Genomic DNA, 24,913 nt, shown 5'->3' with positions numbered 1-24,913 from the left:
AATTTTATAGAGCCAGAATGAAGAATGGGGAGGTTTGTCTGAGGATATCTTATGATAAAGTCTAAGGCTTTAGTCCCTTTGATCCCCAGCTTATTTATTGGTAACTACTAAATTTACCATTTTTGTGGCATGGATAAAATGGAGTGCTATGCAAATACTGTTGCACGTGAGATGATTTCTAAGTCCTTGCTTGATCCGTGAAGATCAAATAGTTAAATACTGGGCATTTGGGCTTTAACCCTTAGCGGTTGATGCATGATGGTATTGATTAGTGCTTTGAGATGTGTCAACCTTTCTTTTTTATACTAACAGCATCATTTTGAAATTTGTGGTGTTTTTTTTCTTTTGAGCTTTGTTTGCTGTTGGTATTTTTTCTCACTAAAGTAATCTGTGAAATGCAAAATAAGCGAGGTACCAAAAGCAAGCATAATACTCATGAATTTGCTTTTACTTTGAGATGATCCACTTTATGAATAGATTTACTGGATTTGCAGTTGTTTATCTGCCTCATCTAGAAAGTGGTACTCTACGGAGGATTAGCGCTGCCAAAATTGATTTGTTTTAGTGCTGGGGGCTGCATGATATATCTTAGTACTATGCTATATTTTTGTGAAAGTAATAATCTGTGGGACTGCATACAAATGGAAAGGTAAGAATCTTAGGAGAAAAGTGATTTCTTTTAAAAAATGAAGCTTTTGTAACTTAAAATTATTTTAATAAGTACTTTTTGAAGTATTGAATAACATATCTTTTAATATGAAGTTTTGGACTTTTTAAAGGTCAGCTCTTGATATAATTAAGAATATTTGGGCTGAGCACGGTGGCCCAAGCTTGTAATCCCAGCACTTTGGGAGGCCGGGGCACTTGGATTGCTTGAGCCCAGAAGTTCGAGACCAGCCTGGGCAATGTGCTGAAACCCCGTCCTTACAAAAAGTGAAAAAAAAAAAAGACTAGCTGGGCATGGTGGTGTGTGTCTGTAGTCCAAGCTAATTGGGAGGCTGAGGTGAGAGGATTGATTGAGCCCTGGAGGTCCAGGCTGTAGTGAGCCATGATCATGCTACTATATACCAGCCTGGGTGGCCACAGAACGAAACTTTGCCAAAAGGAAGGAAGGAAGGAGGGAGGGAGGGAGGGAAAACAGAAAAAAGAAAGAATATTTGGGCATGCTAGTCAAACTTGAGAATATCTTAAATTGTTTTAAAAAAAGAGATGCTTCCAAATATATACAATAATGTCATTTAACAGCAAAAAGCATTTTGATATAAATCCTCTTCGATTTGCTTAAATAAGAAAAACTCGTGTAACTCCTTTGTAATTACTACTGTTCATGTTAAAACCTTCAAGCCTCTTTTAAAGTTAACAAGACTATAGTCTTTTATTGCCAGCGTACTTTAGTTTTTTTATAGGTAAACTTAATCAGGGTTTATTATAACAAATTCTGGACAAATGAAGTTTGATTACATTAATGCTTGAAATGGAAGTGCTTGAAAGGAAGGGCAGAAAGCAGGACAAATGTTGCCTTTCATTTTACATTTAATAAGAAACAATTTGGCCAGGCATGGTGGCTCACGCCTGTAATCCCAGCACTTTGGAAGGCTGAGGCAAGCGGATCACTTGAGGCCAGGAGTTCAAGACCAACCTGGCCAACATGGTAAAACCCCATCTCTACAAAAAATACAAAAATTAGCTGGGCGTGGTGGTGCACACCTGTAGTCCCAGATACCTGGGGGGCTGAGGCACAAGAATGGCTTGAACCCAGGAAGTGGAGGCTGCAGTGATCCGAAATCGGGCCACTGCACTCCAGCCTGGGCGACAGAGTGAGACTCTGTCTCAAAAATAAATAAATAAATAAAATAATAATTTGGCCAGTGTCCTTACTCACTGGTTCTCAGGTTGTAGTCATTTTGCTTTATGTGTTTTTGAGCCTTTTTTCTTTTCATACTTTTCAAAATTTTGAGGATTTTCCGCTTGCTATTTCTATTCTACTTTTCTTTTCTTAAATGCTGATCCTGACCTAGTAATTTGATTTCATGAGCCCTAGGGTTGGAACCTGCACAGGGACCTGCAAAGGGAATAGTCTGTGGTGTCGGTGGTGATTTTTTTTTTTAATTAAAAAATACTTTCTGAAAAATGTCACGTTTGAGTCCTTTTTTCACCTACTGACATTTTCTTTTGTTTCCTCTGAGGGCCTTTTTTTAAAAATAAAAATTCCCATTCTGGAAAAATTAGCAAATACAGGCAAACACACTAGAATATAATCTTACCCACCAACTAGAGCCAATTAGATTAACTCAGTGGTTCCCATGGAGTGGGAGTGGTGCAGTTGTGCCCCTCTAGGGGACATTGGGTAATGTTTGGACACATTTTTGGTTGTCACAATTGGGGGTGCAGTGCTACCGGCATCCAGTAGGTGAAGACCGAGGATGCTGCTGAGAATTCTGCAGTGCACGGGACAGCCCCCTTAGAACGCGGAATTATCTGGCCTCAAATGTCAGTTGTGCCCAGGTTAAGAAGCCTTGGTTTAATTTAACACTATGGAGTAAAGATTCCATTTACATTTATAGACTGCTATATCTTTTCAATATTATATGTAGACCACAGTATAAATAAGTGGCTAAAAATTAATCAAAAATGCAAAAAATCAAGAAAGGATAAATGTGCTTAAGAACATACAAATAGCTATAAAAATCATTCCTAGGCCAGGCGCGGTGGCTCACGCCTGTAATCCCAGCACTTTGGGAGGCCGAGGTGGGTGGATCACAAGGTCAGGAGATCGAGACCAACCTGGACAACATGGTGAAACCCTGTCTCTACTAAAAATACAAAAATTAGCTGGGCGTGGTGGTGCGTGCCTGTAATCCCAGCTACTTGGGAGGCTGAGGCAGGAGAATCGCTTGAACCAGGGAGTCGGAGGTTGCAGTGAAGCGAGATAACGCCACTGCACTCCAGCCTGGCGACAGAGTAAGACTCCGTCTCAAAAAAAAAAAAAAAAAAAAAAAAAAGTCATCCCTATGATTCACCAAAATTACCTCTACATAATGACCAGTTACTGGGGAGATAATCTATGGTTGACTTTAGAATCCAACCTACAGCAAGGCTTGTAGGATGTCACTCTGTAATTTAATTTCCTCAACAACAGCCAAATCTGTTAACTTCTATTAAGGTAATTGAGTTTTTATGTGGAAACTGAATTGAGTATACCCTGCAGACAGAACACCTTTGAATTTTCTGCCAATCTCCCCAGCCACTTTAGGGATTTGTTAATTTCTTAAAGGAGGAATAGTTCAAATGACCAGAATTTACATATATAGACTTTTGTTGCATATATAGACTTTTTGTTGTTGTTGTTCTCTGGCATCCTGTTAGCCTTAAAGGTTTTACTTAGTGAAGCTATTTAGTAGCATTTGAGTATTTGAAATTCTGTGATTCCAAGAAATCTTTTACCTTTGAAAAACCCTAATTTAGGGTATTCCAAGGCAAATACAATACAGCATGTCCTAAAACATGCTTAAAATATTTCTTTGCAGTCTAAAATTATATTTGCTAGCTGGGCACAGTGGCACACTTCTATAATCCCGGCTACTTGGAAGGCTGAAGTGGAAGGATCCCTTGAGCTCAGAAGTTTGAGACCAGCCTGGGCAACATAGTGAGACCCCTCACTCTTAAACAAATTATATTTGCTAAGTTAATTATTCTGCTTTTTTTTGTTTGTATATTTGTTTTGAGACAGGGTCTCACTCTGTCACCCAGGCTGGAATGCAGTGGCACCACCATGGCTCACTTGCAGCCTTGAACTCCTGGGCTCAAGTGATCGTCCCACCTCAGCCTCCCGAGTAGCTGGGATTACAGGTGCACACCACCATACCCAGCTAATTTTTTAAAAATTTTCAGTAGAAATGGGGTCTCGCCACGTTGTCAGGGCTGGTCTTGAACTCCGAGGCTCATGCAATCCTCCCACCTTGGCTTCCCAAAGTGCTGGGATTACAGGCGTGAGCCACTGCACCTGGCCTCTGCTTTTTTATTTTAAAAGCACAACTAACTGGTAGATAAAGTGATTTGTCTTTAGTATTTGATAACTAATGGGTTTTAGAGTGTTATTTATAAGATGTAGTAAATTATCCTCATCATTATTTTTAAGACAAATTTATAAGACAAGTGTAATAGAAATAGATCAACAGCACAATAGAAAAAGATGGCAGAAAACATGAATACGTAATTCACAGATGAAAGCAAAACAAATGGTCCTTTTATTAAGGGAATGCAAAGTTAAAAATCAACTAGACCCTTTTTTGTTTGTTTCTTGGATTGGCAAAGAGGAGCACTTAAAAGCTGTATTTTGTTTTGGAGGATTAGTTTGGTTATGTCTACTAATGACTAAATGTGTACATACATTTTGACCCATTAGTTACACTTCAAAGAATTTTATCCAACAAAAATGTACTGAGACACATTGCTTAGTATAATAAGCCATTGAAGCTTACCCAAATATTCATCAATGAGAAATAGGTTAAGAAAATTATAGTACAACCATACATGAAACTGATGTAGCTGTAAAAGAAATGAGATCGATTTTTTTTTTGTAATGATATGGAAGGATACTCAAAGTATATCAAGTGAGAAAAGATCTAGGAACAGGATATTATTATTATTATTATTTTATTTTTTGTAGGGACAGGGTCTCACCATGTTGCCCAGGCTTAGGAGCAGGATATTAGCTAACTCGTGTTACTTCTGAAAATCTTTGAAGCTCCCCCTGCTCTTTTTTCCAGAAGTGTAAAAACAAGCATGTATTTAGTATTACACATTTTTAAAAAATGAAAAAATGCTGCTGTGTGAATGAAAGAGTATACATCGTGTTGCTCCAGATGGTAAAACTAGAGTAGAATTTACTAAAATAAAGTTTCAGCACGTAAAGTAAAGCACTTCTCTGCTCTTGGCCATTTTAGACACTAACCATCTGGAGCAACCATGTAACTCTTGCCGCTCATAGCTAACTTAATGTAAAAAAAAAAAAAAAAAAATCGCTTGACTTTCTTAGCACTTCACAAATGCTTGTAAGACTGACACCAGGAGCCCTGTCATCTAAAAGGCACCTTATAGAGTGCTTTCAATTCTTCTGTTTTTTCATTCATTGCTCAAAATAGATCGTAGTGAGATAAGATAGTCTCTGGCCTTCTTGGTCTTTGGCACAAGGAAGAGGGTTCCAGAGTTGAGAGTAAGGACTTTGCATCCTTTGCCATAGAATTTGATTAGGGGCCATAAAAAGGACCATTGTGTTCTAGAATGTGAAGGACTAAGCATACCACTTTATAGTGCAAGGAATAAGTGAAGAAGTCCTTTTATAAGAAAAACTGCAGTAGAGCAATAACTTGAAATTACACTTATTTATATTTACTTTTCATTAAATGTAAATTATTTTCTTTTACCACATTGTACTACTAGAAAGAGAATCAGGAGTTTAGGCATTCAGTCATAGATATTCGATACCATTGATTTACTTAAGCACTTCTCATGTCAACAAGACTTAAGCCTGCAGATAATTCCTATTTTATCAGTGTTCGTTATAGCTTCCCTGTTGGTTTTACTTGTGAGTCATAAGCCTAGTATGGTGAATATCTAGGAAATTTCACGGTAACAGGGCTTGTCTTAGGTTTTGAGAACAGGTGTAACTTGACTTTTCTCTGCTGTTTGTCATCCTACACTTCCCACTACATCTGGTCCTTTTTGTAGGGTGTTGAGAACAACATTTTTCTTCATGCAGGGGAAAGTGGAAGTGCATGTTTTCTAAGAAGGACAAATAGGAATAGAATAAAAGAAAAAGTATATGGGGCTGGGCATAGTGGTTCACTATGTAATCCCAGCACTTTGGGAGGCTGAGGCGGGTGGATCATGAGGTCAGGAGTTCGAGACCAGCCTGGCCAAGATGGTGAAACCCCATCTCTACTAAAAAAAAAAAAATACAAAAATTAGCCGGGCACAGTGGTGGGTGCCTGTAATCCCAGCTACTCAGGAAGCTGAGGCAGGAGAATCGCTTGAACCCGTGAGGTGGAGGCTGCAGTGAGCTGAGATCATGCCACTGCCTTCTAGCCTGGGCAACAGAGCAAGACTCTGTCTCAAAAAAAAAAATTATATATATATATATATATATGAAGGGAGAATGGGAATGGAATCAAAAACATTGGTCTCGGATGAGAAGAGTCTTTCTCATTGGTTATGTGGTGATAATGGGGTAAAGCTGTAGACTTTTTTTTTCTTTAATTCATGAGTAAGATGAGCAAAATTGAGGAAGTGTCATTTTCTTGGCCTTGAGAAATGACATCATCTAAAGGAGAATCGTTGGGACTTGGGAGAAGGGGAGGGGTGTGTAGCTTGAGGACAGTGTGAGGAGTTGGCAGTAGACTTGGTGGGGAGCAAATTAGTGAGGAGCAAAAAAGATTTCCTGGGATTGAAAGCCCGTTTCAGGTTGAAATAATACATTGTCATCCTTATTCAAAGAATAGGTCTCCAGAGAACCTGTACTAAGGACAATACGTGGTTTATAGTTGTACAATACAACTGGATTAAAAAATTTTTTCTCACTGTTTTCATTCTGACCTTTATTCCCACTTAATTGAAATCACTGGGGTTTTAGTGTTTTAAGAAACGGATAGTTTGCTGAGTATTATATGTGACTATTTCCTACGGGTGCCCAGGGGAAGAACAAGATAGTAGGCCTAGGCCTGCACAGGGTCCCTTGTGTGCTATGACAGACTTTACTCTCACCCTCCTTAATTCCTAATTGATATAATTTTTATGTGACTCACAAGAGGTACTGGTGGTAAGAGGTATAAACTGGAATTTATAATTGAATCTACTTTCTTTGTATCTGAAAGAAAAATATTTTGGTTAATTATGGGCATATAATTTAGCTAAAAAATTACCTTAAATGTTAAGTGGTCCTTAAGGCATTTATAACAGAACTTTTTCAGACCCTAGAAGTCTAAACTGGGAAATTATTTAAAACGTTATTAAAGCAATTTAAAATGGTAAAAATAATACATTTATTTTTGTGCATTTTAGAGTTTCTTTTCTTCTTGAAGGATGTTTTTCCAGTGAAGAGGGGTTTCTCCCTATGAAGAGTATTCTCACATTTAATAGATGGTAATTTCTTACTTAAGTACAGTAATATGGATCAATGGCTATAAAGAATAGTTCGGCTTATCATCAACCCTTTTCTTTCCTAAAAGCAGTAAAAGGTGTGTCAGGGTATAAGTGGTGGAAATGCCTGGGTGGTCACATTCAGAATTGTTCCTGTAGAATTGCTGGTGTAGTTCATAGTAAGTCTCCTGGGGAGGAATGGTTGCATACTCCGCCCTATTTGGGAAACCACCTCTTCTCTTTTAATGAGCGTAAGCTCTCGATGGTTGGTTTTTACATGGTATGATAGAAAATTAAGAGAGAAAAGAAAAAGATGATAAACTATAATATAAAGGCTCAAAGAACTGGTATTATTTAGGCAAAAGGTTATTTGACAGATTGGTATTATTTAGGCAAAAGGTTATTTGACAGACTTAAACTTTTCTTGTTCTCTCTCCAGAAAACAGAGACTATGTATCACAGCAAGAGTTTCATTGGGTTTAAGAAAGCGTACTAGAATACGTGCTGGAGTACTGACATGCATCAAAATGTAGTAGGATATATAAATTCAGTTTGTAATGACAATTTTGTCAAGTTTGTTATTTATATTTTAGCATTACCTGAAAAGTCTAATTACATTAAATCCCAAGGGATAGTCCCAATTACTTCATTAAACTGGTATTTTCATAGGGAATTTTGCTTGGATAATGATCCATTATTGGGGCTTATAATTTATTTTTTACACAGAATATGGAAATAGCTTCAGAGGTTCATTGACAATAAAGCATTCATTAAATACTGTGAATCACTAATGCCATTGATACAGAAGAATTTCCCTATGAAAATGAGAGCTTCTGTGAGAAAATGAAGTAGTTGGGAGTTTAATTTCTTATTAATATGATTTTAACTTGCTGCTTCATTCCACTATATTCTGAGTTGGGGGAAAAGGGCAGCTATCTCTTTAAAATATTTAGGAATTCTTTGAGGATTAAAATGTAAATGGCTTTTGTCCTCAGATACGTTTGTAATTAATGGTTGTATAAGTTTAGGGATTTGTTAGATATTTTTCTTGGAACAGTTTACATGATTTTGTAGTTCAACATTTCAAAGTTTCAACTTGAATAAATATTAAAATGAGGATACTTTAAAGACACTCAAATAAGCAATTTTAAACTTGCTTTCTGGTGGGGATATAATCCCTTTGAGAGTCTGAAGGATGATGGGCCGTCACCCCAGGAAAATTTGTACATCATTTCGTTTCTAATTTCAGGGAACTCTCAGAGCCCCTAGAAGTCCTTCTGTAGACACTCAAATCTGGAGAGTTCGTTAAAATCTGTCTTGAGGATTTTTAAAAAAGTAATATCCTCAGTCTCAGTCAAATTCTTTGGATTTTTTGCTTTTGTAGGTATAAGTAAACAGTTAAAAACCTTCATTGCTACTTAAAATACCAGATGAGTGACTACTTTTCCAGTTTTTATTGGGAAAGATTTTTCTCTAGGTTCTTTAGTTTATGTAATACAAATGAACTAATGAATTTAAATACTGGTGGAAGGGGAATATTCTAATTGAATTTTTGGTCAACTCAGTATTGACCAGATGACTTACACTGAAAATCTTTTCATAATATTAGTAGTAAATATAGTGTTTTAGGATTTTGTAAAATTTCTGGAGGATGTCTGTCATCATTTTGAACACTGTATGTAGTAAAGTTAGAAAAAAATGATCTAAAGTCTTGGGCATTGTTCAGAAGTTAAATATTCAGCCTTAAACCAAAGAATGAAAGCAAACAGAAACTTAAGTTTTAGTTATCTTTACTGTGAACTAAATGTTCTAGAAATCTGATTGTGTCTGTGTCAGTTTGTATACTGTGTGTAAGAATATATGCATTTCTTTTGTAGCCACGTCATGAATATTTTAATGTCCCTGTGTACTAAATGACTACTCATCGAGTATGCAGAATTTCACAGAGGAAATAGAATGCTGATATACATATGAAAGAAAATATCCTCAGCATGGTGATTTATTGTCTTGTATAATAATAGTAGAACATTTTAGAACTAGTACTTTTATGATTGTATTTTTTTCCTGTTCACATTCCAAACTTTTCTGTTTTATTTTCATTCTATATGTGATCTTGATACAGCTCATTCCTTTCTGCAACTGATTTAATCTCATCTTGACAAAATATGACCTAGAAGTGTTTTGAGTAATATTAAATCTTAAACACATACATATTATTAATGAACCATCTGTGATTTATCTTATAAGAGGAAAACATGACAATCATTAAAATGTTTACCAAAGAAAATATAGCTGAAGTGCTAGGTCAAAATAAGCAGTGCCATAATATATAGTGTAGTTTGGTCTTCAAATATTGAGGTTAAAAAAAGAAACTATTTTGTGTGATTATCTTACAATCTGTATGAGCTAATGTGTTCTAATGTATCACATAAAAGTATATGTGAAAATATTACAAGAAACTAAAATTAATTTGTACCATTATATAATATTTAAGGTTAAAACATTCAGTATTAAGAAATTTTGTAGTGCCACATTTATTGAATCTCATTTGTGCTATATAATAATATCAAACAATCCCTTTAAGAACTTATTAGAGAGCTATGTCTGAAGTCTGTTCTGCAATATCTGTTGCTGAATAATAACTCTTTCAAAGCATTAATGCTGAGTTTATATAGTTCAAAAATTCTAATATTCATTCAGTTTTAATACCTAAATACTTATATTTTACTAGTGATGGCATTCTAATATATTAAGTCCTCATTTAAATACTTAATACTTTGTTGACTGTGGCATTATATTTCTGAATTTTAAAACCTTTAATATTGGTAACTATTGCATATTCTTTTAATAAAACATGCAGCATATTTTTTTATAAAAGGAAAAGAATTCATTGTTTATATCTAGAGAGCATAAAGCCTAAGTTAAGTAAGTTATTAAACAATAACTTCACAAGATGTTCCAATCGATTTATCACTGAAAGAAGATCTATGAAAATGTGTTTTGACCAAACTTAGTATTAGGCAGGTACACAGATAAGATTTTCCATTCTTAACATTCTCACTGTAATGCACTACATTTGAAGCACCTGGATGTGCTATCAGGTGGGAAATTTAGCATTATATATTGGAAGCATTGAGAAACATTGGTCTTTCATTTCTGTTTTTCCCCTCCTTTCCTCCTCCTGCCCCACAATATATTATTCATCTGGTTTTAATGCTACATAAATATGCATTGTCTCATGCCTGTTTGTGTTGGATGCCTTGTGCTAAGCTGTAACAAAATGTTGCTTCTTTTGCTGTCTGTATACAGCTGCTTGCTTTAAATTAGTAGATTCTGAAATAGCTTTCCTTGCATGTCTAAAATAAAAGTATTGCATGTACTTCGTCTCATGTGAATGACTTTTTCTTTTCCATCCCTCATAAAATAACGTTTTATATTTTCATTTTTCTAGGCAAATTTTTAAAATTGTGGTTAAAAACACATAACACAGAATTCACCATCTTACGCAGTTTTAAGTGTACAGTTCAGTTGTGTTAGTTAAGTTTATTCACATTGTTGTGCAGCAGATCTGCAGGACTTTTTCATCTGGCAGAACTGAAACTCTATACCCATTAACCAACAATTCCCCATTTCTCCCGGTCCCCCAGCCCCTGGCAACCACCATTCGACTTTCTGTTTCTATAAATTTTACTACTTTAGATAGATAATAGTTTTTCTGGGTAGTTTTGAGCTACAATTTCAGTGTGAACATGTATAAGAAGTTCCATTTTATATTATCACCACAATTTATTTTAAAACTCTACCTGTGCAAGTAAGTAAGTCTCACAAGAATAAAATGTGTAAATAATTCTTTGAAACTAGGCCTTTTAGAAAGGACAAATATTTTCAATAATGCATATTTGATAAGCAGTATGATTCTCTACAGGAAATGCTATATAAGATTGCAGGCAGTGAGCACATGGGGAAAAGTCTGACCAGCTCCATGGAGTAGCTGTGGGGCATTTTTACATGGAGAAGCTGAGAATGTAAACTGTGTAGAATTCAATGGAGGCATTATTTAATTGATACATTCAAGGCTACATGAACCTTTAAACTACTTAACATTACATGGAAATAATTATTTTTAATTTTTCTTGAATATGAGATTTAGATGTCATTCTCAGTGTATTTAATGCTTAAGGCGAAATATAAATGAAAGGGATTGGCTTACATCACTCTTGGGTGTTAACATCATTTCCACTGGACTTTCTTAAAAAACTTTATCATGAAAACTTAAAGACTCACGAGTATAGGAAATAGTATAAAGAACCCTCGTGTACACATCACTGAGCTTCAAGAACCATCAACTTAATACTGTTTCCCCAACCACTCCCCGCATTTTTGCCTCAGTATCTTAGAGCAAGCCCTAGACATCTTGTCAGTTTGTCTTTAATACTTCAGTATGTGTCCCTAACAGATAAAGTACCATGCCCCACAAAATTAACAGGAATTAATAATTACTATCTTATGCCTGGCTCAGTTTTTCCTAATTGTCTGAAAAATGCCTTTTTATATTTGGTTTGTTAGAATCAGATTCCAACCAAGACTCTCACATTGTATCTGATTGATGTGCGTTTTAAGTCTCTTTTAATCTTTAACAAGTCTTCTGCTTTTTCCCGCCTTGCCATTTTTTTTTTTTTAAAACCAGGTCATTTATGCTGCAGGATGTCCTACCTTATGGATTTGGCCATCATAGTCATATGGCAATGTTTAGCTGTTCTTATATCCCTCATTTCTATTTAGATCTGTAACCTGACTAGATTGAGGTTCAATTTGAGGGGGCAAGAATACTTCATAGGTTAGACTCTTTTTAAAAAAAATACCTTTTTTCGCTAAAGCTGATTTTTACCCATTTTTATTACTATGCAGACATACTAAAAGGTCATCATATGAGCTTTATAAGTAGAATTGGTGTATAGTACTTGCGTTTAATAATAAATGCTAAATCATTTTGATTTCAATTGTGTAACTATATCACCTAACATTTTTGAAGCACTTTCTATAAATTAGGCAGAGCCTTAATTCACTTAATCTCAACATATGAAGGTAAGTACTATTATCCATGTTTTCCAAATAAGGAAACAGACCATAGAGTTTAAGTAATTTACTTAAGATTACACCATGAAGTGCTTTACATGCAATTAATACTCTAAAGATTTATGGTTTAATATAATTTCTCTTCTCCTTGTTTTGTGCTGTACCATGATTAGGATGCAAAAGTAAGTTTATTACTGGATGCCAAAAATTTATATTATTTTCCATCATTAAAATATAGTGTTGCCTTTTAATTACAAAATTCGTTGCTAGTAATACCTGAAAGTTGGCCTCCTTGGTCCTTTATTTTGTGATTTGCAAAATCAGCCACTTTGGAAAATTATTAAATAATTTTTTCCTGGATATGCTTACTTTGTTTTGACCTCCTTTGACACTTAAAAACCAGTGCTGGTTGCTACATAGAATAAAAATGCCTTTGGCCCATGGCATTCTTTGCATATGTGGCCTCTAGTGATGCCATTGGTTGCACTGGGGAGGTCTGGGAAGATAGCTGTTTCTGAAGACTTGCCGCTGCGGACACAGTTAACTAAAAACTCCAAGAGGAAGACATTTCTATAAATGCATGTGACAAAAAGCATGGAACACAACAGTAGGCGAAGAACTGTGGGAACTCGGAGGGAAGAGGTTTTGAATTTTACCACTAAGATAACTTATCTTTCATATATATAATTGAGTAGCAGTGATTTCATAAATTGCCAGCAGGTTTGCACTGGGCTTCACTGCTTTTTGCATGACAGCAACGGCATCTAGCACATTGGTAGGTAATTAGCAGGTACTTAATGAATGCTGAAAACGTCCTTTTGTGGTCTCCAATTTTGAGGGCACAAAACCCTAAATAACCAATGGCTATCACTACTAGAATGCTACTGTGACACGAAATTGCTTTCTTGATTCTCTAAAACAAGCATGTTCTTCCATGTCAATGTTTCACATTCTCAAGACTCCCTGGATCTGCTTACCAGAGTCTCACATTTTCCCTCCACAGGAAGCTGAAACCCCACGTAGTGTTCTTGAAGAAATTGGACTGACATAACTCTCCTCCCTTGTTGATGACTTCTTGTGGCATTTCACACACTGTAGATGGTCACTCCCTTCATGTCCATGTTAGCTCATGGTGTAAGATGATGTCTTGTCAGTATTACTGTTTTGCTAAGCCGCTTCATTCATGCCTACACAATTTTTTTTTAAAAGGGAACTTTAGTTAATTAAGTGATAAGGGACTTAAATATGAATTAGAATGGTGCAGAAAAAGATACTTTTCTGGATATTTTAAAGTTTAAAGGTCAGTTTCTCTTAATCTGATTATGTGCACATATGAAAATGGCACATCATATACATGTAAAATCAATCAGGCAGTATACATTTATTAATTACTGTATTTGACAAAGGAAACTCTTAAATTATAATGTGAAACCTGGTTTTATGAAACCAAAGACTAGTGCAGCATTTCAGCATATGTAAAAAAAAAAAAAGGGAATTGACATGTCACATATCAAATGAATGGAAACTTTGTTGAAACTTTAAAAAGCAAATTTACTCCAAAGACTTGTATTGGAAATTACATACCTTTTTTTTTTTTTTTTTAAAGGACTACAGATTATTTTTAATGACTAAATTGGAGTGATACTTCTTACACTAAAAATTATTTCTTAGGCATTCTGAATCTGGGATGAGAAACAGGATTGTTTCACAATAGTAAGCACATAATTTTTAAGGCCAAGGCACATTTGACTCCTGAGATGAATTTTTTGTGGTCATAATCAAATACTTAGTTGTTTTTGATGCCCCAAAATAAAGTGAGAATGTTAATTTGCCAGGAATTCTTCATAACAGTATCTTACAAAAAACGTGTTGCTCTCTTCACAGTATTATGTGTAAAGTCATTGTTTAAAGCACGAATGTTCCCTCTGGGGTACTTGTTAAAGCTAAATTTATTTTGCTTCCCTCCACTTAGAAGTGCTGCACACTTTACAGCAGCTTCCTTTCTTTCCAGGGCACTGCCTAGTTAACAGAAGTCTTATAAAAATTTAAAAAGACACATTTCTTATAAAAAAGAGTTGAATGAGGTAAAATGGCATTAGTTGGCTCTATATTTTTTAAAGCTATGTAATTGTTCAGCGTCACTTTTCTAAGTACTTATACATATCTAAACATGTCTTCATGGTTTATATTTTCACTTATATATGCTGGGCTGGATTAAGCTTTGTTGTGATTGTGACCAACATTCAGGGCACGTGAGCACTGTCTTATCACATCGCCAATTAGTTGTAATAAACGTTCAACGTACAAACACTGGAGTGTGTTTTTATCTCTTTCCAAAAGTTTGTCAAACTATGCAGAGCTGCTGAAGGAAGAATTTCTCATTTTTTTTCAGTAAAATGTTGAAAATTCCCCTCCATTTGAATATGGTGGTTGTTATAAGCACACACAAGATACATGGTGGAAGATCTAAGGAGTCTTCATGTACTTCATTAAAAAATAACATGGATTCCATACTGAGAGCCTATCTACACATTTATTTTCAATCAATAAATGCTGCTTTTAAAACCTTGATGCAGTTGACTTTTCTACTCTTTCTGAATGAACAACTTAGACTGTTACTCAAAAGGTATTTCAAATCAACTGGATTCCTCTTACCCCCTTGTGAACTGAAGGTGCTAGCACATGCAACAGAAAGGGACTAATACTTGCAGACTGTACTACCTAACCTATGCAACAAATCAAATCTACGGTAATCATGATAGTTAAGGGACCTCCTATTACTACAGATAGGAAATGTTACATTCTAAAACTGGGATATTTAAGAAGGAGGCAGGAACTACCATCAAATTAAGTTGCTAGTCTACTGGAAAAAAAGACGTTTATAGGTTTAAAAAGCCTCCAACATGCAGCTAGCTATTCACTGAAAACAGGCCTGTGGGTTTCTGCCAGCAATGTATAGTTGGAATTTTTGAAACATAAATAGTAATCAGGCAATATATATAAAAAAAAACTAATAAATTTAAGTTCAAGATGGACATTTACCAGGATAATGAACCAGTCAGTGGTTTAAAAACTTCCTGCCCTTCTACCCTGCCTATTAACATTTGAGGGGAAAGTCATCAATATCTCAGTTGTCTTGAGCTCAAGATGGTGGTTTTCTTTCTTAGCTTCCATGATTTATTAAGATTTCAGCTTTGCAGACCACATTTAATTGCATATATCTTGACTGTATTTAGAAAAGTATTAAAAAATACTGAATTTAATGATAATTACTCGGCGTTACTGAAATCAGTAGATAGTTCTAGGTCAATCATTTTCAGGGTGAAGCAGGCATTTAGAGTCTGGAACAAATCCAACTTTTTAAAGTGAAATTATCCTGGGCCACATGCATGATTTCTTTTATTGACTACACATGAAAGAACTCTCATCCTTAACAGATATCATGCAGAAATCCCAATTTTGAGGAAACTTTCTTCCTACTTAAATTTCGTTAACGTTTCAGTATTTTACGTATGTTTTAAGTCCTTATTCCCAAATCTCAAATTGAAAAATGTCACATACTCCAAAATTCTAGATCCCAAATATGTCAATGGAAAGCGACAAAAAATTGATAAAGCTGGAGAGCATCTTATTTATGATCAGAAATCTAGGTATAATATTTTGCCTGAAGCTTTTTCTGCATTAGGTTCTATTCTCTGACCATTCTGTTGAGATTTTTATACCAGGGTTGCTTTAACACTAGGCATATTTAGTACCAATGACCCTAATATTCCTGGAAATGACAAAAATAAACTTTACTCCTATATAAAGAACTTTCCAACACACTATTTAAAAAAGTACACCATGACAGCCCCCAGCTGAAGAGTAGGAGGAAAAAAAATGGACTTTGCCCATCAGTACTTTAAAACTGAGAAAATGAACTTTAAAGCAAAAAAGCTGTTCAGTTATTACATATAGAAAAATCCAATAGATTATTAATAAAAGGCAAACAAGCAGGGCTCACCTGTAGTTTCAGCTATTCAGGAGGCTGAACCAAGAAGATCGCTTGAGCCCAGGAGTTTGAGGCTACAGTGCACAATGATCATGTGAACAGCCACTGCCCTCCAGCCTGGGCAACATAGCAAGACCCTGTCTCTAAAAAAAGGGGTAGGGGGCCAACAAGAATAAAAAAACATTAAATATATGAACACATAAAATTTATCAAATTGGTAAGGATTAAAATTACTTGGCGTTGTGGGAGCAGCAAAGTTTATTGACATAATAAATTTTTTATAGTCTTCTGGCAGGCAACTTGGAAATATTTTAGTATTCATGTCCTTGATACAATTTATCCTAAGGAAATGATCAAAAATATGTGGAAGTATTTAAGAAAATCCATCACAGGATTGTTTTCAGCACAGGATTCTTGAATAGTACAAAATTAAAAATCTAACAATGAGGATATGGTTGAAAAAACTGATCCATATTGTGCAGTGAGTAAAACGAAGAATAGGGCTTGATGAAATATGACTGCTTCTTGTGAATAAAAGCATATTCAACTGCATTCATATGTGTTCTTTGTATTAAAAAATGTGTACATAGGGCTGGGTGTGGTGGATCACACCTATAATCCCAGCGCTTTGGGAAGACAAGGTGGGAGGATCACTTGAGCCCAGGAGTTCAAGACCAGCTTGGGCAACATGGCAAAACGCTGTCTCCACAAAACAATGTCTAAAAATTAGCCAGGTGTGGTGGTGTGTACCTTGTAGTCTCAGCTACTTGGGTGGCTGAGATGGGAAGATCACCTGAGCCCAAGAGTTTGAGGCTGCAGTGAGCTATGATCACGCCACTGCTCGTGAGAACCTATCTCTAAAAAAAAAGAAAAAAGTGTACACACTAAAACAATGCTCCAATGTTTAGTTCTCTCTCAGGGTTAGGATTACAAGTAATTTTCATGTTGTTATTTATGTATTTTATGTTTTCTATACTAACCATACTTCATGATTATAAGAGAATAAAAATATTTTTAAATAGAATTCCAGGCTACACAGGGTTCAGCCAGACTTGCGAACCCATCTGCGTTCATAGCCTTCTATCCGAGTATGTAGCAACCATAATAAATAAGATATACAATCATTTAAGAACAAAACTAGTTTATTTGGATTTGGGACTCTGAACAGTTCTGTCTCTATTACCCGACCTCCTCCTGCCACGACTTCGGGACCTAGAGGAACTTTGGCTCCGGCTGCGGCGGCTCCTGCGGCTCCGGCTCCGGCTGCCCCGGCCCCGGCTGCGGTCCCTGCTGCGGTCCCTATTTCTTCCTCTGCTTCGTGAATTGTGCCTCTCCCGACTCTTTGATGTGCGTTTGTGAGATTTCTTCCCCCTGTGACTACTCCTTTTCCTCTCGGATTCCCCATTTCTTTTGTAGGAGTGGTCTGGACTAGGGTTTCTCCTTCCCCGCAGCCTGCTGTAGTAGTCGTCGTGGTGACCCATCCTCTCCCTCCTTTCGGAGTTCTTCCCAAAGGAGGAGCCAGTCCGATCTGGAGACAAGTAGATGTCTCTATTAGCTTCCCAGAATTCATTGTTGGGATTTCTGAACACATGAAGAAAGTTGCAGTGCTTTCCTCTTGGACATTGTTGTATTTCAAATAAACCTGCAATGGCACAGTGATGAAACAGCACTTATCACTGCATATTCTGAAGATGCTACTTTATCCTTTTCCGAAGGTACATTTCTGATATTTGGATATGCTAGAACTATTTTCTACTGTGTATTATGTAAAAGGGGCTTACATAAATTGATGTCATAATTTGGTTCCCACGATTTCAAACGTGCTCTAACAAATGACACTCTGAAAGGTAACAAATCAGAAGTTTTCATTAAGCAGAATAGCCTGTGCCCCTGTTGGATTATGGTGCAGACTGCAACTGAGCAAATGGTGACCACGTTATCTTTTCCAGGTTTCACCTTCCCACTGATTGACGATTTTGATAACTGATTAACATCAAATAGCCAGCTCTTTGGGTCCCTGTGGTAGCATGGTTTGATGGCATGGAGGAAACAGGCCAGAACCACTGGTCAAAAGAGAAGGCGTGGCCAGGTGCGGTGGCTCACACCTGTAATCCTAACACTTTGGGAGGCTGAGGCGGGCACACACCTGAGGTCAGGAGTTTGAGACCAGCCTGGCCAACATGGCGAAACCCCATCTCTACTAAAAATACAAAAATTAGCTGGGCATGGTGGCAGGCGCTTGTAATCCCAGCTACTCAGGAGGCGGAGGCATGAGAATCACTTAAACTCAGGAAGTGGAGGTTGCAGTGAGCCAAAATCATGCCACTGCACTCCAGCCTGGGCGACAGAGTGAGACTCACTCTCAAAAAAAAAAAAGGAGAAGGCCTATTAAACATAGAGGAGTCTATATTTTCTTTAAACTTTAAGATTATAAACATTACACTAATGCTTCAAATTCACTAAGTGCTTTTAATACAGAAGATTTTTATCACAGATAAAATCTATTCGAACAATTTTGAGATCTTTGGGGTTCTCAAACGTTTTTTAAAAGCAGTAAATTCCCCAGATACGCACAACAGTTAGAAGTGAGATACCTCCGTACCACACACTATATACAAAAATTAACTCAAGGCCGGGCGCGGTGGCTCACGCCTGTAATCCCAGCACTTTGGGAGGCCGAGGCGGGTGGATCACGAGGTCAGGAGATCGAGACCATCCTGGCTAACACGGTGAAACCCCGTCTCTACTAAAAATACAAAAAATTAGCCGGGCGTGGTAGCAGGCGCCTGTAGTCCCAGCTACTCGGGAGGCTGAGTTAGGAGAATGGCGTGAACCCGGGAGGCGGAGCTTGCAGTGAGCCGAGATCGCACCACTGCACTGCAGCCTGGGCGACAGAGCGAGACTCCGTCTCAAAAAAAAAAAAAAAAAAAATTAACTCAAACTGTATCCAAGACCTAAATGTTAAGAAATGAAACTATGACCTTGAAGAAAACATACAAGTAAATCTTTGTGACCCTGGGCTAAGCAATGTCATCCTAGATGTGACACCAAAACAAACAAAAAAATAGTTAAGTTGGATTTCATCAAAATTTACAACTTGTATTTCAAAAGAACATGAAGTGAAAAGAACCTACAAAATGGGAGAAAATATTTGCAAATCATATTTGTGACCAGGTACTTGTATGGAGAATATACCAAGAACTCTTACAACTCAGTAATAAAAAGACAAAGAGCCTAGTTAGAAAATAGGCAAAGGATCCAAACAGACATCTCTCCAAAGAAGACATACAAATGGCCAATAATGAAAAGATGCTCAGTGTCTTTAGTCAATAAGGAAAATAAAGTGTTTTTTTTTTTTTAATGAAATAGTCCCCTGCTTTGGAGGAGTCAAGGTCACACTCAGAAGCTCCTCACTGAAATCACATTGGATTCCCAGGAACTGACAAAAGTAACTGCCTTTATGGAGCAAACAATTCCACCTCTTCCATCCCCCGAGCCTTTAAAGTGTAATGATTCTTCTGGTTTCCCTTAGCCAGGAATCCTAAAATCTTTCTTTTCCCTTCATAAATGGCTTCAGAATGACAGCATCCAGGAAGACAAGCTTGCCAAAGATTCTGACTTTGCGTTAGGCAGGCATGTATACAGCAAAGAAACACAAGTAAATGGTAAGATAAGTGCTCCCCAGAGGCATTTAGAGCTCATCTCTTTTCACCTAGGGAACAGTCCACTGAGAGAAATCAGAACATAACTAGGCCTTCAAAACTGCTGGCTACTCTGCACAAGACTGGATCATTTCCTGATTGGGTTGCCACTGTCCGATGTCAGTCTGACTGCATTCATGTTTAACTGATCCCAAGCCTACAATTAGTCTCTAGTGCACAGAAGGATGTATTCCAAGTAAGGCAGGAAATGCTATGGGTAAGGTAACGTAGGTGGTCATGACAGAAGATTCATTAGGGATAAAGATGGAAAGAAAGAAAGAAACAAACAGCTCAAGTGAAGTGAGCCAATGAATATAAAATACCTCTGAAACTGCAACAAGGGAAATGGGGCTTCCACAGACGTAAACTCCTCAGGCTTCCTGATTGGTCAGACACAGAGCCCAGGACTGAAGATTGGAAGACTGGAATTCTAGCCCCACCTCTGTCACCAATACGTTGTGACCTCAGTCACTTCATCTATCAAGTGACTCATGAGGTCGGTTACAGATCTAAACTGTGGTGTTCTTTATATAAAGTTCTCTGCTCATCTACTGTGTGAGGCAAAAAGCTATGCCTCACCACTTGAAAATACTGGGTTTCCCCCAAAGAATATCCCTTTATATAGCAGTGGAACAATTGAGGAAAAAAATCATCCCTTTGTCTTTTACCACAAATCGCCATTTTCCACCGGGTCACGGGGCAGAATTCACACTGCAGCTGTCGTCCTGCATACCATCGTCCGTTAAACAGAGAAAAGGCTGCTTGGCATTCTTCTTCCCTTTAAACCAAAAATCAAATGATATGCTTTACAGTAACTTCCTAATATGTAGATTAGTTCTACTATTAATTAACCCCGTTATTAATTTATTGTAGGACCACCAAGTTCACTGATTTTGTACCTAGGGAAGAGTCATTAAAATGGTCAAGCTCCCAAAGCTCCCAATTTATTCAGGAACCCTTTTTACTAACCCTCGGAGAGGTTTCAATGCATGGAAATTGGCTTGAATGAAACCGTCTTAATCCAAAAGATTGGACCATTAAAAATGCAGAAGTGTTTTCCATTATTAGGGCCTATTCTTTCTCAGATAGGATTGCTGTTCTTCTTATTACACTGGTTAATTTAACCCATTAGCCATGGTATGGCCTAGGCAAACAGCAAGATAAGAAGAAATGATACATTAATTGCTCTCTTAGCTGGTCAAATGCACACTAAGATGATTTTGGGCTTCAATCTCCGGCTCTTTCACTATAAATGCTTTTATGTTCTCCATTCTAGTTATCCCTTATTAGTTTGTATTTTAATTATTAAAATTATGAGTAATAATATAACCATATTGTAAAACATTCAAAACTATGTAAATATATAAAGAATGAAATATAAATTTATTATTTTTTTCTTTTTGAGATGGAGTCTTACTCTCACTCTGTCCCCCAGGCTAGAGTGTCGTGGTACAGTCATACCTCACTGCAGCCTCGACCTCCTGGGCTCAAGTGATCCTCCTGCCTCAGCCTCACAAATAGCTGGGACTACAGCACATGCCACCACATTCGGCTAATTTTTTAATTTTTTTGTAGAGATGAGGTCTCTCTTCAAGCGATTCTCCTGTCTCAGCCTCCCAAGTAGCTGGGATTACAGGTGCCTGCCACCACGCCTGGCTAATTTTTTGTATTTTTAGTAGAGATGGGGTTTTGCCATGTTGACCAGGCTGGTCTTGAACTCCTGGCCTCAAGCAATCCTCCCACTTCAGCCTCCAAAAGTGTTGGGATGACAGGTGTGAGCCACCATGCCCGGCTTATATTATTTTCACATCCATTCTATATTTCTGTTTCAACTCTTAATATTTAAGTTTTAAATATTTAGATTTATTTAAACTTTAATTTTATTTAAATATTTTAAAATATATGAAAGCTGGGCCAAACACAGTGGCTCACGCCTGTAATCCCAGTACTTTGGGAGGCCGAGGTGGGTGGATCACCTGAGGTCAGGAGTTCGAGACCAGCCTGGTCATCATAGTAAAACCCCATCTCTACTAAAAATACAAAAAATTAGCTGGGCATGGTGGCAGGCACCTGTAATCCCAGCTACTCAGGAGGCTGAGGCAGGACAATCACTTGAACCTGGGAGGTGGAGGTGGCAGTGAGCTGAGACCACGCCATTGCACTCTGGGCAACAAGAGCGAAACTCCGTCTCAAAAGAAAAAAACAAAATAAAAATAAAAACATAAGAAATAAAATACATGAAAGCTATATATCCAGTGGAAAAATCCCAGACATCAACAGAAACAGAACAACAAACTGTGACAAATCAGGAAGACATCCACAAGCAGAATACTTACGACTGGTACTGAACATATACATTGCCCCTCAAGTGAGGTTCCAAATTGCAGCTGACCTAGGGAGCAATGAAGAATGCTATCATAAAAAATTCAGGAAAAGAAACCAGCCATTCATCAAATGTTGTTTGTCCAGGCTAACATTCCCCAAAGTAGTTACCAATCAAAGATTGCAAAATAGAGATACTAGCTGACTCTTGCATCTATTTAAGGCGTACTTGGCACATGGCAGCGTGCCTGATCCCTGTTGGTCCAGGTCTGTTTTCTCCCACAAATATGAAATGTTTCACACATCCATAAAAATACAGAAGATATCAATCAGCCTATATATGCACTACCCAGATTTAACACTAACGTTTTCCACTTTTGAATGAGAATATTTACATATGTAAAACATTAAAGACTCAGTTGAAGCCCTTCTATCCCATTTTTCTCCCTCCTCCATCACATAGGTGAACACTCTCCACAGGCTAGGAGTGTAGCCTTCACATTCCAAACACAAACACACATATACATACATAGACTTACACAGACACAAATACAAATACACAGATACAGGCATATATACATACATCATATGCATGCCAAAACCCACACATATGTATCATACATATAAATGTCCATTATTTATAATGGGTATACACATATATATACATATGCAAAGAAACAGGTAATACGTATTGATAAACAACATATAGTGTTGCTTTGTATGTTTTAAAATTTTATATCAATAGTATTTATTCCATATTCTTTTTTCAAGATGTAGTCACATAAACTTAACTACTGTATACTGGATATACCAAATAATAAAACTTATCTACTCTAGAATGATGGTTTTTCAAGATGCTTCCAATTTTTCATCCACAAACAGTACCGCAGTCAGCATTCTTAAACAGGTCTCTGTGGGTATAAAGAGCTCTCTACTGTGCATAGCCAGGAGTGTGCCAATTTATAGGTTACACGTACCTTCACTAGGTATTGACAAACTGCTCTCTGAAGTGGTTTTACTAATGTACACATCCTCATCTACTCTTGGTATTAATAGAATTTATAATTTTTTTGCCTGATAGGTGTGAATATCATCCCATTTTCATATGTACTGTTCCTATTACTAGTTAGGTTAAATATTTGATCATTTGCCTTCAACAATGACAAATCTGATTTGTTTTTATATAATAGTATGTAAAAAGGTCCTCAAATATTCATACTAGTGTTTAGCGTTTATGTTCAAAATGAATCTATAATTTTACAAATTTGTTCCAGAGTATTTTTCTTAGGGTATCCCAAAACGAGCAGGATCCATACTCAGTGACAGTTTGTAACACCACCCTTGGAAGAATAAAAGGCCTCGGGAATCCATGTCAGCTGTGCAAGCTAGGGTGAGAGAACTCTAAACAAAAGAAAAAATACGTTGTGGTGGTTGTGGTTTGTGGGTGCAGCCTGTTGCAAGTAAGGGTGCAATTTCCATTAACTACTCTGCAGTTCTGAAAGCAGCCCTCCCATTACCACTTCACAGAAGCAGTATAATCAAGAAACCCTACGAGGAAAACCACTGACGTAATCCAGTCCTCTCACTTTCAGGATAAGGAAAAGGCAGGAAGAAGTGACAAGGCTAGTCAAACCACATGGCCTCCTCGGCCAGTGCTTCTAACATGGTATTGTGTGGCTGTGACCAGGCAGTTCCACTTTAGCAGTTATTGCTTGTGCTGACAAGTAGTGTGAAGACAGGAAGGCATATGCCCCAGAAACAAAAGGTTAAGGAGGAAAAAAATAAATAAAAAGAATTTTTAAAAATCTTGAAGTCGGTTGATAGAAGTAGAGCCTTAAATGTCAGGAATATCTTCATTTTTGGGGGGGTGTTCCAACTTTTCATCATCATTTGCAACTTGCAGGAAAAAAAATCATGGTTCTATTCCTGTCTTTTCCCAAATTATGGGACAATTTCCCTGCCTTAACATAACAAAGGCATTCCAGCTCAGATCTGACGAAATCACAGACAAGGCAGGAAGCTTCACCCTATTAGAATTCAACTAATGGGTCCTGGGGGCAGCAGAGATTACATCTGGCCTTACCCTTGCATTAAGGAATATTTTAAAATAATTATGTGTCATCTGAATGCCTTTTTCACCAAGTATGCTGCATCACAGACCATGGTTTGTATAATACTATATTCAGTATTGAAAGTATCCAATGAATAAAAACAGTGTAAAAAAAAGAAGGGGGTTAGGTGGTGGAATCTAGATTTATGTTCCTGTGTGGCTCCAGAAGAAAGAACATACACCTTGGTTCGTGGAAGCTAAGTCGGCACTGTCAACACAATGCACCAACAAACTTAGTGAGTGAAGTTGTGTCACACTGCACACGGAAGCCACCTACAGAGGAAGGAAGGGAATGCACCGTTTGTCACATGCAGCTTCTAAGTGAAGGACTGGATGGCTATATGCAGGGGACCTGATACAGAGAATTCATGTGCTGGAAAAGAACTGGAGCACAAAGCTACTAAATAAATGAAAGATCCTTTCCAATCTAGACCCCTAGCATTCAGGAAATACCATGCTAATATATGTTTATGATTTCATGTGGTATTGACGTGACATTGGCAACAAGGTAGGGGGTGGAAAGAGAGAAAGAGGGAAGTCACATTTATAGAGTGCCAGCGTGCCTGACCCCAGCTG

At 37.2% G+C, this 24,913-nt stretch overlaps 2 protein-coding genes across 14 annotated transcripts in view; one reads left to right on the top strand and one right to left on the bottom strand.

Annotated features, from left to right (window-relative positions):
- Nucleotides 1–14,784, top strand: part of AP1S2 (adaptor related protein complex 1 subunit sigma 2) — a 29,863-nt gene extending 15,079 nt beyond the window's left edge. The window contains exons 5-6 of one of the 5 annotated variants that reach the window (XR_004668796.3): nucleotides 7,060–7,140; nucleotides 9,015–10,521. Coding sequence is in view for 4 of the 5 variants with exons in the window: in XM_063601900.1 (XP_063457970.1) it covers nucleotides 7,577–7,633 (57 nt within the window). In the remaining variant the exon portion in view is untranslated. Of the gene's footprint in view, nucleotides 1–10; nucleotides 7,141–7,576; nucleotides 10,522–13,216 lie in introns of those variants that run through there. The other 4 variants (XM_034949937.3, XM_063601901.1, XM_063601900.1 and 1 more) reach the window with 4 other exon arrangements.
- ZRSR2 (zinc finger CCCH-type, RNA binding motif and serine/arginine rich 2) overlaps nucleotides 13,805–24,913 on the bottom strand; it is a 38,383-nt gene continuing 27,274 nt past the window's right edge. For 3 of the 9 annotated variants that reach the window (XM_003805354.8, XM_063601896.1, XM_055106767.2), the window contains 4 exons: nucleotides 22,242–22,297; nucleotides 20,574–20,683; nucleotides 17,388–17,846; nucleotides 13,805–16,347 (listed from right to left, as the gene is read on the bottom strand). In XM_003805354.8, the coding sequence (XP_003805402.2) occupies nucleotides 16,295–16,347; nucleotides 17,388–17,846; nucleotides 20,574–20,683; nucleotides 22,242–22,297 (678 nt within the window). In that variant the 3' untranslated portion in view covers nucleotides 13,805–16,294. Of the gene's footprint in view, nucleotides 16,348–17,328; nucleotides 17,847–20,573; nucleotides 20,684–22,241; nucleotides 22,298–24,913 lie in introns of those variants that run through there. The other 6 variants (XM_057301178.2, XM_063601898.1, XM_034949932.3 and 3 more) reach the window with 3 other exon arrangements.

Source organism: Pan paniscus, chromosome X (assembly GCF_029289425.2).
Source record: "Pan paniscus chromosome X, NHGRI_mPanPan1-v2.0_pri, whole genome shotgun sequence".
Classification (NCBI taxonomy): Eukaryota; Metazoa; Chordata; class Mammalia; order Primates; family Hominidae; genus Pan; species Pan paniscus.
Note: the sequence above shows the minus strand (reverse complement) of the source record. Positions and strands in the feature narration are given on the sequence as shown.